The sequence below is a fragment of the Trachypithecus francoisi genome, unplaced genomic scaffold (assembly GCF_009764315.1).
Source record: "Trachypithecus francoisi isolate TF-2019V2 unplaced genomic scaffold, Tfra_2.0 Lachesis_group13, whole genome shotgun sequence".
In the NCBI taxonomy this organism is placed as follows: Eukaryota; Metazoa; Chordata; class Mammalia; order Primates; family Cercopithecidae; genus Trachypithecus; species Trachypithecus francoisi.
The window spans coordinates 35,176,142-35,190,755 of NW_022681458.1; the positions used below are offsets into that span (position 1 = coordinate 35,176,142).

Here is a 14,614-nt window from a genome sequence, read left to right on the forward strand (position 1 = left end):
GGCTAGTTTTTTGTATCTTTTAGTAGAGATGAGGTTTCACTTTGTTAGACAGGATGGTCTCGATCTCCTGACCTCGCGATCCGCCCGTCTCGGCCTCCCAAAGTGCTGGGATTACAGGCTTGAGCCACCGCGCCCAGCCTTCTTAGTTTATATCTATAAAATGTTTCAAAAATCCAAAGTTATATTTTCTAAACTGATTACAGAATTCTGTTATACATATATAAACATAAAATATCTTCTATATAAATAAATATATGTAGTATCTGTTGTGTATATATAAATACATATTTATATAACAGAATTTTGTTTTATATATACATTTTAATTATGGGTTTTTTGGGGTTTTTTTTTCAATTTTTTTGAGATGGAGCCTTGCCGTGTCACCCAGGCTGGAGTGCAGTGGCACAATCTTGGCTCACGGCAACCTCCACCTCCCTGGTTCAAGCGATTCTCCTGCCTCAGCCTCCCAAGTAGCTGGGATTATAGGTGCCTGCCATCATGCCAAGCCAATTTTGTATTTTTAGTAGAGATGGGGGTTTCACCATGTTGGCCAGGCTGGTCTTGAACTCCTGACCTCAAGCGATCTGCCTACCTTGGCCTCCCAAAGTGCTGGGATCACAGGCATGAGCCACTGCCCCTCTTGGTTATTACTTTTAACTGAAATACACATTTAAAGCACTAAATTGAATTTTAAAATTTCAAAACATGGCTGGGCGCAGTGGCTCACACCTGTAATCTCAGCACTTTGGTAGGCTGAGGTGGGTAGATCACTCGAGGTCAGGAATTTGAGATTAGTCTGGACAACGTGGTGAGACCCCATCTCTACTAAAAAATACAAAAATTAGCCAGGTGTGGTGGCGTGCGCCTGTAGTCCCAGCTACTAGGGATGGTGAGGTGGGAGGATGGGTTTAGCCTGGGAGGAGGAGGTTGCAGCGAGCAGAGATCATGCCAGTGTGCTCCAGCCTGGGCTGTAGAGTGGGACTGCTTTCCAAAAAAAATAAAAAATTCAAAATATTGTCTTACTTTAAGGAAGTGAAGTTCAATTCTGATTCTTTTTGTTGTTGTTCAGACAAGGTCTCCGTCTGTCGCCCAGGCTGGAATGCAGTGGCATGATCACGGGTCACTACAGTGTCAACCTCCTGGTAGAAGGCCAGCTTCTTTTTTTTTTTTTTTTTTTTGAGACGGAGTCTCGCTCTGTCGCCCGGGCTGGAGTGCAGTGGCCGGATCTCAGCTCACTGCAAGCTCCGCCTCCCGGGTTTACGCCATTCTCTCGCCTCAGCCTCCCGAGTAGCTGGGACTACAGGCGCCCGCCATCTCGCCCCGCTAATTTTTTGTATATTTTAGTAGAGACGGGGTTTCACCGTGTTAGCCAGGATGGTCTCGATCTCCTGACCTCGTGATCCGCCCGTCTCGGCCTCCCAAAGTGCTGGGATTACAGGCTTGAGCCACCGCGCCCGGCCAAGGCCAGCTTCTTTATTGAGTTTATTATTTATTATTTCTTTTTTTTTGAGACAGAGTCTCACTGTTGCCCAGGCTGGAGTGCAGTGGTGCGATCTCAGCTCACTGCAAACTCCGCCTCCTGGGTTTCATGCCATTCTCCTGCCTCAGCCTCCCGAGTAACTGGCACTACAGGCGTCCACCACTACCCCCAGCTGATTTTTTGTGTTTTTAGTAGAAACAGAGTTTCACCGTATTAGCCAGGATGGTCTCAATCTCCTGACCTTGTGATCCGCCCTCCTTGGCCTCCCAAAGTGCTGGGATTACAGGTGTGAGCCATTGCACCTGGCTATTTTTTATTATTTCACACATTTTTAAATTTTTTTTTTTCTTTTAAGGCTAGTCAAGTGAAGCAGTGGGAGTGGAGAAGGAAGAAAGAAATCTGTAACTGGTTGTGATAAATTACTTGTAAACACCACTGCACATGGACCAGCCTATTTCACACTTTTTAGTTATCACATTTTCTTTTTTTTTTTTTGAGACGGAGTTTCATTCTTATTGTCTAGGCTGTGGTGCAATGATGCGATCTCAGCTGCCTCTACCTCCCAGGTTCAAGCGATTCTTCTGCCTCAGCCTCCTGAGTAGCTGGGATTACAGGCGCTCACCACCACGCCCAGCTAATTTTTGTGTTTTTAGTGGAAACGGAGTTTCGCCATGTTGTCCAGGCTGGTCTGGAGTTCCTGACCTCAGGTCTCCCGAAGTGCTGGGATTACAGGCGTGAGCTACCGTGCTTGGCCAGTTATTATATTTTCATATGACAACTTTTAGTATATACAGGGAGAAAAAATTTAGGAATTTATGTACCAAAATATTCTAGATGGCGGGATTATTGATAAAACAAAAAAATTCTTAGTTTGTACGGTCTTATTTTTATGTAACGATCATAAGGCAGTTGAAGAAATAAAAAGGTTTTAAAACGAAGTGCTGGCCAGGCGCTATGGCTCATGCCTATAATCCCAGCACTTTGGGAGGGTGAGGTGGGCAGGTCACAAGGTCGGGAATTTGAGACCAGCCTGGCCAACATAGTGAAACCTTGTCTCCACTAAAAACACAAAAATTAGCTGGACATGGTGGTGGGCACCTGTAGTCCCAGCTACCCAGGAGGCTGAGGCAGGAGAATCACTTGAACCCAGGAGGCAGAGGTGCAGTGAGCCGAGATTGTGACACCGTATTCTAGCCTAGGCGACAGAGCAAGACTCCCATCTCAAACAACAAAAAAAAGATAAATAAATAAAACAAAATGTTAAAATATAACCTTTGTTTTGTAGCTGTTGGTCATATTACTTATATGCCTTTTTTTTGATATTTTTAGTGTTGTGTATTTTGCTTTTCATTTGTTGTAATAAAGTGACCTAATTTTCAGTTGCATATCTCACATGGATGCACTGTGCCCTTAAGAGTTTTCTAGAAGTGGAACAGGTTAGAGTTGTTTGAAGTATCTAATATACCATATGTAATGGCTGCAGCCTACTCTTTCCTTACACCCAAATCATCTTGCCTGGCTCCTAGACCTCTCAGTCCTCTGGATCTACTATCTGTTCTAGAACATCCTTCAGGTCTCAGCTTACTCAGAGACTTATCTTCTTAGAGATACATTCCCTGATTCCCTGGACTATGTTAGGTTCCCTCTACTATGTATGCCTACTGTGCTGTGTATTCTGTTTAATTGTAGAATTTTATTTTATGGCCGGGCGCGGTGGCTCAAGCCTGTAATCCCAGCACTTTGGGAGGCCGAGACGGGCGGATCACGAGGTCAGGAGTTCGACACCATCCTGGCTAACACGGTGAAACCCTGTCTCTACTAACAAATACAAAAAAAGCTAGCCGGGCGAGGTGGCTGGCGCCTGTAGTCCCAGCTACTCGGGAGGCTGAGGCAGGATTTTATTTTATTTTATTTTATTTATTTATTTTTTGAGACGGAGTCTTGCTCTATTGCCCAGGCTGGAGTGCAGTGGCCGGATCTCAGCTCACTGCAAGCTCTGCCTCCCGGGTTCACACCATTCTCCTGCCTCAGCCTCCGGAGTAGCTGGGACTACAGGCGCCCGCCACCTCGCCCGGCTAGTTTTTTTGTATTTTTAGTAGAGACGGGGTTTCACCGTGTTAGCCAGGATGGTCTCGATCTCCTGACCTCGTGATCCGCCCGACTCGGCCTCCCAAAGTGCTGGGATTACAGGCTTGAGCCACCGCGCCCGGCAATTGTAGAATTTTATACCTATATTAATGTCTGTCTCTCATGCTAGACAGTAATTTCCATGAGAGCAGGAACAAGTTTGTTCCTAAATCTCCGGTATTGATGAATGAGTGAATGTAATTGAATAAATGAAGGTCTGTTCTCTATTTGTTGAAGGAATTTCCTCAGTTTGACACAGGTTATAAAATAATGATATCTAACATTTATATGATATAATGCTTTCAGGTGTATACTTTTAGTAGAATTGTCCAGCATGAACCAATTTGTATGTAAATGTGTACGCTGAGTCTAATATATTATTATGATCTTGTCAGAGATGTAAAAGACTATACAAGAGTTTGGAAAAATTTGGCATTTGTATGGAAAACTATATATATCTACGATTCTTAACTGGTTATTTTCAGAACATCTTCCAAAGTGACGTCAGCGATATTTAAAAAACGTTAATGATAACTGCCACAACAAACAAACACTAAGATGGACCCTGTTACAGTTTTCAGATTGATTTGATGATATTCGGTTGTGTCACCCATGATTAGTGAAAAGTTTATGGGCCAATGTATGGCTGATAATCATGTAACAATGTATCATAATCATTCTTTGGTGATTGCCAGCTTTTTAAAATTTTTTTAGATGAGTCTCACTCTGTTGCCCAGGCTGGAGTGCAGTGGCACAATCTTGGCTCACCACAACCTCCGCCTCCTGGGTTCAAGCAAGTCTCCCTCAGCCTCCCGAGTAGCTGGGACTACAGGCACACGCCACTATGCCTGGCTAAGTTTTTGTATTTTTAGTAGAGATGGAGTTTCACTATGTTGGCTAGGCTGGTCATAAACTCCTGACCTGATCTGCCCTCCACAGGCCTCCCAAAGTGGTAGGATTACAAGCATGAGCCACTGTGCCTGGCCGGCAGCTTTTTATATTACATTATATTCTAGGGTCACGAAAGTCAACTTTTAGTTGCATGCTGCCCTCTATTTGATATTTTTGGTATCAAAGTCCCAGTTTCAAAAAAAAGATATATAAAAGGTTGGCATTACATATTTTAGAAATTAAAAGTTTAATGGCTGCCTTCTAATGTGGACCGTTTATTAATTTTTCAGTTTTTTGAGATGGAGTTTCACTCTTGTTGCCCAGGCTGGAATGCAATGGCACTGTCTCGGCTCCCTGCAAGCTCCACCTCCCGGGTTCAAGCGATTCTCCTGCCTCAGCCTCCCAAGTAGCTGGGATTACAGGCACCCTTCACCACCTCTGGCTAATTGTTCTGTATTTTTAGTAGAGACAGGGTTTAACCATGTTGGCCAAGCTGGTCTCGAACTCCTGACCTAAGGTAATCTGCCTGCCTTGGCCTCCCAAAGTGCTGAGATTACAGACATGAACCACCGCGCCCGGCCCGGATCCTTTAAAATACCGTTTGTTGGCCAGGCATGGTGGCTGGGTGTGGTGGCATGCACCTGTAGTCCCAGCTACTCAGGAGGCTGCTGTGGGAGAATTGCTTGAACCTAGGAGGCAGAACTTGCAGTGAGCTGAGATTGCACCATTGCATTCCAGCCTGGGTGACAGAGGGAGACTCTTTCTCAATAAAATAAGACATAGTTTGTATGCAAGCTAAATAATGTTAGTCTTTCCTATCAAATAACTTTGTCGTATTTATTGATGAGTAAGTGGAATAAGCCATTGAAATAGCTTCAAGTATGTGAACCCAAATTAAGTATCTTGCAGCCCACAATCGTACAGTGACTGATGTTGTTTGTATGAAAACATCATTTATGGGGGATGCAATAGAGCACGTCAAGGGGAATCCTGTAGTAGATTTTTTAAATGTGAAAAACATGAAAAAGTTTTGGTAATTCCCTTTGTTTTCTTGGGCTTATTTGGATAATAAAATATATCTAACATTACATCAAGCATTTTTTCTTTTTTTTTTTTTTCTTTTTTTTTCTGAGACGGAGTTCCACTCTGTCACCCAGGCTGGAGTGCAGTGGTGCGATATTGGCTCACTGCAATCTCCGCCTCCCTGGTTCAAGTGATTCTTCTGCCTCAGCCTCCCGAATAGCTGGGATTACAGGTGCCTGCCACCACATCCGGCTAAATTTTTTGTGTTTGTAGTAGATACAGGGTTTCACTATGTTGGCCAGGCTGGTCTCGAACTCCTGACCTCGTGATCCACCTGCCTCAGCCTCCCAAAGTACTGGGATTTACTGATGTGAGCCACCGTGTCTGGCCATTTTTACCTTTATTTGTCCATGAGGTTATTGAAACATAAGGCAATTTTAAAAACTGAAACCAATAGTTATTTTGCAAGTTTAGAATAAAGAAAATGAGGGAATGTATTGTACACTAGTCTTTCAAGATAGCTGAGCAGTTTATTAGAGTGTTTAATGAAAATCATCCCTTTAGGCAGGGTGTGGTGGCTCATGCCTGTAATCCCAGCATTTTGGGAGGCTGAGGCGGGTGGATCACCCGAGGTCAAGAGTTAAAGACCAGCCCGGCCAACTTAGTGAAACCCCATCTCTACTAAAAATACAAAAAATTAACCAGGCGTGGTGGCAGGCACCTGTAATCCCAGCTACTCGGGAGGCTGAGTCAGGGGAATCACCTGAACCCCGGAGGCGGGGGTTGCAGTCAGCCAAGATCACACCATTGCACTCCAGCCTGGGCAACAGAGCAAAACTCTGTCTCAAAATAAAAAAAGAGAAGTATCCCTTTAATATAGAGACCCTTCTGTTTAAATCTAGACCAAGAGAATTTGAGCTTAGCTGCCAGAATAGTAAAGGTTTATTTATTTGAAATTATATATTCTTTTTATAGGGCTAAATTTAATGTAAACTTTTTAAAGAAATGGTGGATAAACTATTAGGAATAAACTGTTTAGTTCTATGATCCACTTCCCTACTCTTATAATCCTGCCAAATCTTGCAGAAATCTTAGTTAAGGCAGATTTTAAGGCAGCACAATGGACATATAAACAGTGCTTATATGAAATTAATAACTATGGTAGAAGTATTATTTATATTTTGTATGAATTCATATGTAATTTAGATTCTGTGTGGCCTTAACCCAATTAGTGTAAATCATTCCTTTGAAACCCTGAGAAAGATACTAGAAACAAACAGCTCAAAGGATTTTTTGTTTGTGATATCTGACTTGAACTCAGTATGTTAAGTAGATTTTTTCCTTCATATTCAGACTTGTAAAAGCCTAATGGTTTGTGATGCTTTCTAGAGTCATGTAGATAGGATAGGTTTTGTACTTGTAAGAATTGTCTTTTTTCTTTTCTTTTTTTAATAGAGATGGGGGTCTCCCTGTGTTGCCCAGACTGGTCTCAAAATCCTGGGCTCAAGTGATCCTTTTTGATTTGGGGAGCCCTCCTCTGTCTCCCAAAGTGCTGGGATTACAGGTGTGAACCACTGCACCTGGCCCACTTCTAAGAATTTAAATGTTACTTATTTATGTTTTTATATGTTTGTGTAAAGAAACTGGAAGGATCTGCAAACTAATAAAATGAATACATATTATAGAGGGAGTGGGGGCTGGCAAATTCGGGGGCAAGGGCGAGAAGTCATTTCTTCCCTGCCTAATGTTCTTTCATTTTTTTTATGGATCCATGTGAATACATTGCTTATTCATAAGATTTTAAATAAGTTAAAATATTTAAACATTAAGTGTACAAAGTGGAGATAAAATTTAATGAAACATGGATTGCACATGTAATAGAAAGTTTAAAAAAATGGATCTAAAGTGAGTTCACCTTGGAGGATAAAAGCCATTCAGCCATTTCTGCATCTCAGTATCCTCTTCCCCATGTATGAGATGAAGAGTTTTTTACAGATTTATGGGTTTAGCAGCATGAGGCAATCAATTCCTAATAGTGGTGATAATCATAGTCATGACTAACAACCACTGACTGTTTACTATGTAATACTATATACTGTATATAAGTGGTTTAGATGTGCTTAATCTTTTTATGCTCCCAACAACCCTGCCAGCTCAAGGTACCTTACTGTCTCTACTTCACAGATGAGAAAATTGAGGCTTAAATGAGGCCTAGCAACATGCCCATAGTCACACAGTTAGTAAGAGGGAGAGCTGAGATTTAGAACCGGGTCTTTCTGATTCTTCTCTCATGTTCTTCATCACTTTTCTCTACTGCCTCTTTGTGAAGAAAAGAGAAATAAAACATCACTTAAAAAAAAAAAAAACAGACATACTTGAAACATATTGTGATGTAATTATTTACTTTGAATGTCAGAAGATTAGGGAAATAACACAATTGGTAATTGTAGTACCGTGTTTCTTTAACTCACATTTGCATTTTATTTAGTGACTGTAGATGTTATAGATATTATAATGAGAGTGTTACAGAGCTGTGACATCATATTGAAAAATTACCCTGGATTCTTAAAGCATTTTTTTAAAATTAATTTTGTGTTTTTCTTTCCTTAGCATAAGCCGGACCAAGTTGAGGGAAGTGGAACCAGCAGCATGCAGTGGAACCGTGAAGGGTGAACAGTGCACTAACAAAGCCCTTCCATTCACCAGACATTGTTTCCAACGTATCCTTTCAACTAAATGGAATGTGCATTGAAAAAGTGCAACCTAATTTGGGGCTATGTATTTCATTTTTAAATCAAGTGAATTACTTTTGAAACCATACCTATTTAATGTTTAAAATAATTTTATGTAACATAATTTTCATGACATCCTCTGAATAATTTTTCCTGTTTTATTCAAAAATCACAAAAAATAAGCAAAATTGATAGCAAATAGCAGGTTCCTCCAGTGTCTGTCACTTAATTATATTTTGTTAATAGAATTCTGATCCCTCAGGTGGTTCTTGGTAGCTTGTAAGAAGGAGCTATAACACTCATTGATGGACAAAATCAAATCACATTATTAAAATCTGTTTTAGTCTTCTAAGACAGTTACACAGTTTTACACTTTTATAGTACTTTTTCCTATAAGATTAGTTTACTCTTTTTAATGAGTACAGTGCTGATTTGAAATGAATGAAAGGTAACAAACATCACTGACTAGGAAAGAAGATCTCTTTTAAAGTATAATTGAGGAAAACCTATGTTAAGAAGCTTTAGGTTGGTGATGAAATCTTATTGCTGTGACTTTTATTGAATATTTAAAATTAGGTAGCATTTAAAAATAGCAGCAATTACTTATCTTTACCATCTATTTAATTTTTGACCTCTTTTCTGTTCTTGGAACAGCTTTTTCAGCAGCACTTTCTATGTAATAAAGGCTTTATAGTTATACCTAAAAAACATAAAGGAAAAACACAAAGGTACTTAATAGATACAAGGTAAGTCTTAAGGAAATGTAGTAGCTAAAAGCAGGGAGTGCTTAAAAATATTGATGATGTAAAGCTCAGGTTTGTTTGTTTAGAGGCAGGGTCTTACTCTATCACCGAGGCTGGAGTGTATGATACAATCACAGTTCACTGCAGTCTTGACCTCCCTGGGCTCAGGTGATCATAGCCTCCTGAGTACCTGGGACTACAGCCATGCACCACCATGCCCGACTAATTTTCATACTTTTTTGTTGCCCAGGCTGATCTTGAACTCCTGAGGCTCAATAAATCCACCCACCTTGGCTTCCCACAGTCCTGAGAGTATAGGTGTGAGCCACTATGCCTGGCCAATACTAAAGTTTTGATTTAAAAGTAATTTTTCGTAAGTTGTGAGTCTGAGTTTGGTGCTGGAAATGTGAAGCAAAATATTCCAATTTGGAAAGATGAGTTTTAATAATTATGTCTTTAAATTTTTATTCTTTGTGAGTATCATAGGCAGAAAATTTTCCTTTTAAGAGCTGTTTAAAAAAAGAAAGCCATTGGCCGGGCACACGGTGGCTTACGCCTATAATCTCAATTTTGTATTTTACATAATACTCTTAGTGAATATGTGTAGACTTCATATGGTTGTGGGTAAGAGAATACTGCATTCAGATAGAAAAGATGATATATGGCTAAGCTGATCCAGGATCCTTGGGCTACCTGCTAGGCAGCTTGTGGTGAACAATCATAATCTCTAAAAAATACCTGTCTGGGCTGGGTGTGGTGGCTCACACCTGTAATCCCAGCACTTTGGGAGGCTGAGGCGGGTGGATCACTTGAGGTCAGGAGTTGGAGACCAGCCTGACCAACATGGTGAAACCCTGTCTCTACTAAAAATACGATAAATTATCCAGATGTGGTGACACATGCCTGTAATCCCAGCTACTCGGGAGGCTGAGACAGGAGAATCGCTTGCTTGAACCCAGGAGGCGGAGGTGGCAGTGAGCCGAGATCGTGCCATTGCACTCCAGCCTGGGTAACAGCGAGACTTCATCTCAAAACAAAAAGCAAAAACTTTGAGTGGAACTTTAAGTGGAGTTCACCTGTTAAGAAGGAAATGGCCCTGCTTTTCCAGATAACACAATTTGGTTCAGAATGGTCGTTAAGGAGACTGGTATCAGGATCCCATTAGCAAAACAGAGTCCTTCAGAGTTGTCATCTGATAAATTCTACTATTATTTTCCCATATCAGTAGTGGAGCTAGTGCTGATACGGGTAATATTTATATTTATTATGGGTAGTAAAGTTTGTACTTATTAAACGTAAGTAAGGGAACAAGCAAATTTTATACAGAAAGTGAAAAATTAGAGTTTCAGTGTGTTTTATTCCTAACTTAAAAAAAACCCAGATATCCTCTTGAACCACTCTCAGCAGCTCTTCTCAAGTTGCACAGCCAAGTTTGCAGATGGACAGCAGTGCTCTGTGCCAGTTTTTGACATTACACATCAGACACCTCTGTGTGAAGAACATGCCAAAAAAATGGTAAGTTCTGCAACAGAGGCTTTCAAACTTTTCGTAGCTATCCACTGTAGGAAATATTTTGTGACTTAGCACAAACTATGTATGTATATAAATCACTGAAACAAGTTTTGAGACAGGATTTTTATTCCCTTAAGATACATTTTATTCCCTTAAAATATGTTTCTTATACATAGCAGAATTTCTAAATACTCTTTGTTCCTATGTCTCTAAGTTTTTGCTTTCTTATATACAATTCTACAAATGTTGTGAATAGTTCATAAAATTTTAAAGGCCCAGCCTTTCTAGAAATCTGTTGAATGTAATTAATTGCTTTAGTTAATGCTAGTATCATAAATCCTAATTAATTCAGAATAATTTGGAGGAGAGACGGATTTGAATTCGAGGAATATGTAAATTATATAATCATTTAAAGAAAGTTCCTTTTTATTGTTTTTATCCATCAAGTAGTTAATGCAAGATACTTTCAGTATTAGGTATCTTATGTATCTTATGTACATATCCTAGGTATCTTATGTACTAGAAAGTGAGATGCTTCCTGCCCTCTATAAGCATGTTACAATTTTCAGGGATTCTCAGGGTGAGGGAATGGGTATTAGACCAGGACTTAATAGTTGGAACCTGTGATCCTGGCTTTGCTGCCAGCTTGGTGTGTAACTAGGGACTAAGGATTCAGCCTTTTTGGACCTCATTCTCAATGTGTGTGACTCACTGGTGTATTAGTCTGTTTTCACACCTCTGATAAAGACATACCTGAGACTGGACAATTTACAAAAGAAAGGTTTAATTGAACTAACAGTTCTACATGGCTGGGGAGGCCTCAAAATCACGGTGGAAGGCAAGGAGGAGTAAGTCACATCTTACATGGATGGCGGCAGGCAAAAAGAGAGCTTGTGCAGGGCAACTCCCATTTGTAAAGTCATCAGATCACATGAGACCCATTACTATTAAAGAACAACGCAGGAAAGACCTGCCCCATAATTCAGTCGCCTCCCACCAGGTCCCTCCTACAACGTGGGAATTATGGGAGCTACAAGATGAGATCTGGGTTGGGACACAGAGCCAAACCATATCATTCCACCCTGGCACCTCCCAAATCCCATATCACATTTCAGTACGAAGCATGCTTTCCCAACAGTCCTCCAAAGTCTCAACTCATTTCAGCATTAATTCAAAAGTCCAGAGTCCAAAGTCTCATCTGAGACAAGGCAAGTCTCTTCTGCCTATGAGCCTGTAAAATCAAAAGCAAGTTAGTTACTTCCTAGATACAATGGGGGTATAGCCATCAGGTAGATACAGCTGTTCCAAATGGGAGAAATTGGCCAAAGCAAAGGGGCTACAGGCTCCATGCAAGTCTAAAAATCCAGTGGAGAGTCATATCGTAAAGCTCCAAAATGATCTCCTTTGACTTCGTGTCTCACATCTAGGTCAAGCTGATGCAAAATGTAGGTTCCCATAGTCTTGGGCAGCTCCGCCCCTGTGACTTTGCAGGATATAGCCCCCTTCCTGACTGTTTTCACGGGCTGGCATTGAGTATCCGCAGCTTTTCCAGGTGCACAGTGCAAGCTGTCAGTAGATCTACCATTCTGGGGTCGGGAGGATGGTGGCCCTCTTCTCACAGCTCCACTAGGTGGTGTCCCAGGAGGGACTCTGTGTGGGGGCTCCCACCCCACATTTTCCTTCTGCACTACCCTAGCAGAGGTTCCCCTGGAGGGCCTCACCCCTACAGCAAACTTCTGCCTGGGCATCCAGGCATTTGTATACATCTTTTTTTTGTTTTGGGAGACAGAGTCTCACTCTGTCACCCAGGCTGAAGTGCAGTGGTTTGATCTTGGCTCACAGCAACCTCTGCTTTCGAGGTTTAAGCAGTTCTCATTCTTCAGCCTCCCAAGTAGCTGGGCTTACAGGCATGTGCCACCATACTTGACTAATTTGTGTGTAGTTTTAGCAGAGACAGGGTCTAACCGTATTGGCCAGGGTGGTCTGGAACTCCTGACCTCAGATGATCCGCTCACCTCAGCCTCCTAAAGTTCTGAGATGACAAGCATGAGCCACCATGCCCAGCCTGTTTCTATACATCTTCTGTAATCTAGGTGGAGGTTCCCAAACCTCAGTTCTTCTGTGTACTTGCAGGCTCAACACTATGTGGAAGCTGCTAAGGCTTGGGGCTTCCACCCTCTGAAGCAACAGCCCGAGGTCTGCTTTGCTCCCTTTTAGCCATGGCTGGAGTGATTGGAACGCAGGGCCAAGTCCCTAGGCTGCACAGAGCAAGGGAGCCTTAGGTTTGGCCCATGAAACCATCTTTTCCTCCTAGGCCTCCAGGCCTGTGATGGGAGGGGCTGCCATGAAGACCTCTGACATGCCCTGGAGACATTTTTTCCATTGTCTTGGGGATTAACATTCAGCTCCTTGTTAATTATGCAAATTTCTGCAGCTAGATTGAATTTCTCCTCAGAAAATGGGATTTTCTTTTCTAATGCATTGACAGGCTGCAAAATTTCCAAACTTTTATGCTCTGTTTCCCTTTTAAAACTGAATACTTTTAACAGCACCCAAGTCACCTCTTGAATGCTTTGCTGCTTAGAAATTTCTTCTGCCAGATACCCTAAATCATCTCTCTCAAGTTCAAAGTTCCATAAATCTTTAGGGCAGGGGCAAAATGTTGCCAATCTCTTTGCTAAAACATAACAAGAGTCACCTTTGCTCCAGTTCTCAACAAGTTCCTCGTCACCATCTGAGACCACCTCAGCCTGGATTTCATTGTCCATATCATATCAGCATTTTTGTCAATGCCATTCAACAAGTCTCCAGTGAGTTCCAAACTTTCCCATGTTTTTCTGTCTTCTTTTGAGCCCTCCAAACTGTTTCAATCTCTGCCTGTTACCCAGCTCCAAAGTTGGTTCCACATTTTTGGGTATCTTTTCAGCATACCCCACTCTACTGGTACCAATCTGCTCTATTAGTCTGTTTTCATGCTGCTGATAAAGACATACCTGAGACTGGGCAATTTAAAAAAAAAGGGGGGGAGTTTAATTGGACTAACAGTTTCACATGTCTGGGGAGGCCTCACAATCACAGCAGAAGGCAGGGAGGAGCAAGTCACATCTTATGTGGATGGTGGCAGGCAAAAAGAGAGCTTGTGCAGGGCAACTCCCATTTTTAAAGCCATCAGATCTGTGAGACCCATTCACTGTTACAAGAACAACACGGGAAAGACACGCCCCCATAATTCAATCATCTCCCACTGTCTCCCTCCAACAACACATGGGAATTATGGGAGCTACAAGATGAGATTTGGGTGGGGACACAGAGCCAAACCTGACCAACTGGCTCTTTCACCAAGAACTTCTTTAGTTTTTAGGTTTCTTTTACAGACCATATGTTTTGAAAAATTTGTATACTAAACTACATATTATGATTACATATTACATATGTTGAATAATTATTTTTCCACTATAATATAAAAACATTTAAAATATAGGCTTTCTTGTGTGTGTGTGAGATGGGGTTTTACTCTGTCACCCAGGCTGTAGTGCAGTGGTGCAGTCTCGGCTCACTGCAACCTCCGCCCCCTGGGTTCAAGTGATTCTTGCAGCTCAACCGCCTGAGTAGCTAGGATTACAGGCGCATGCCACTGTGCTGGCTAATTTTTGTTTTTTTAGTAGAGAAAGGGTTTCTCCATGTTGGCCAGGATGGTTTTGAACTCCTGACCTCAGGTGATCCTCCCGACTTGGCCTCCCAAAGTGCTGGGATTACAGGCTTGAGCCACCATGCCCAGCGAATATAGGCTTTTGTTTTTTGTTTTTTTTTCAGCTTATTCAGGCTTTGTCATAGCTAAGGAATAATTTCTATATGCTTTTTGAACCACTTTTGTGGACCTTCATTGATGATTTCACAGACCCATGGTAATGGGGACCCTGTAGCTTTCAAATCACGAAATAAAAGATCCCAGCTGCGTATTTTCTTATTTATTTATTTTTTTTGAGACCGCATATTTTCATTTTAAAATTCTGTCATTCCAGCATACTTCTAAGAGTAGGAAGATACTGTTAAGTAGAAAAACTGTACTTCAGTGTCTGCTTTAGGAACTTATTATGAGTGAATTT

General features: G+C 41.5%; 1 protein-coding gene across 10 annotated transcripts in view; it reads left to right on the forward strand.

The window, feature by feature from the left end:
* INO80D (INO80 complex subunit D) overlaps positions 1–14,614 on the forward strand; it is a 98,115-nt gene that overhangs the window by 63,734 nt on the left and 19,767 nt on the right. For all 10 annotated transcript variants that reach the window (XM_033230585.1, XM_033230581.1, XM_033230582.1 and 7 more), the window contains 2 exons: positions 8,132–8,241; positions 10,378–10,511. In XM_033230585.1, coding sequence (XP_033086476.1) covers positions 8,132–8,241; positions 10,378–10,511 — 244 coding nt within the window. The remainder of the gene's footprint in view (positions 1–8,131; positions 8,242–10,377; positions 10,512–14,614) is intronic.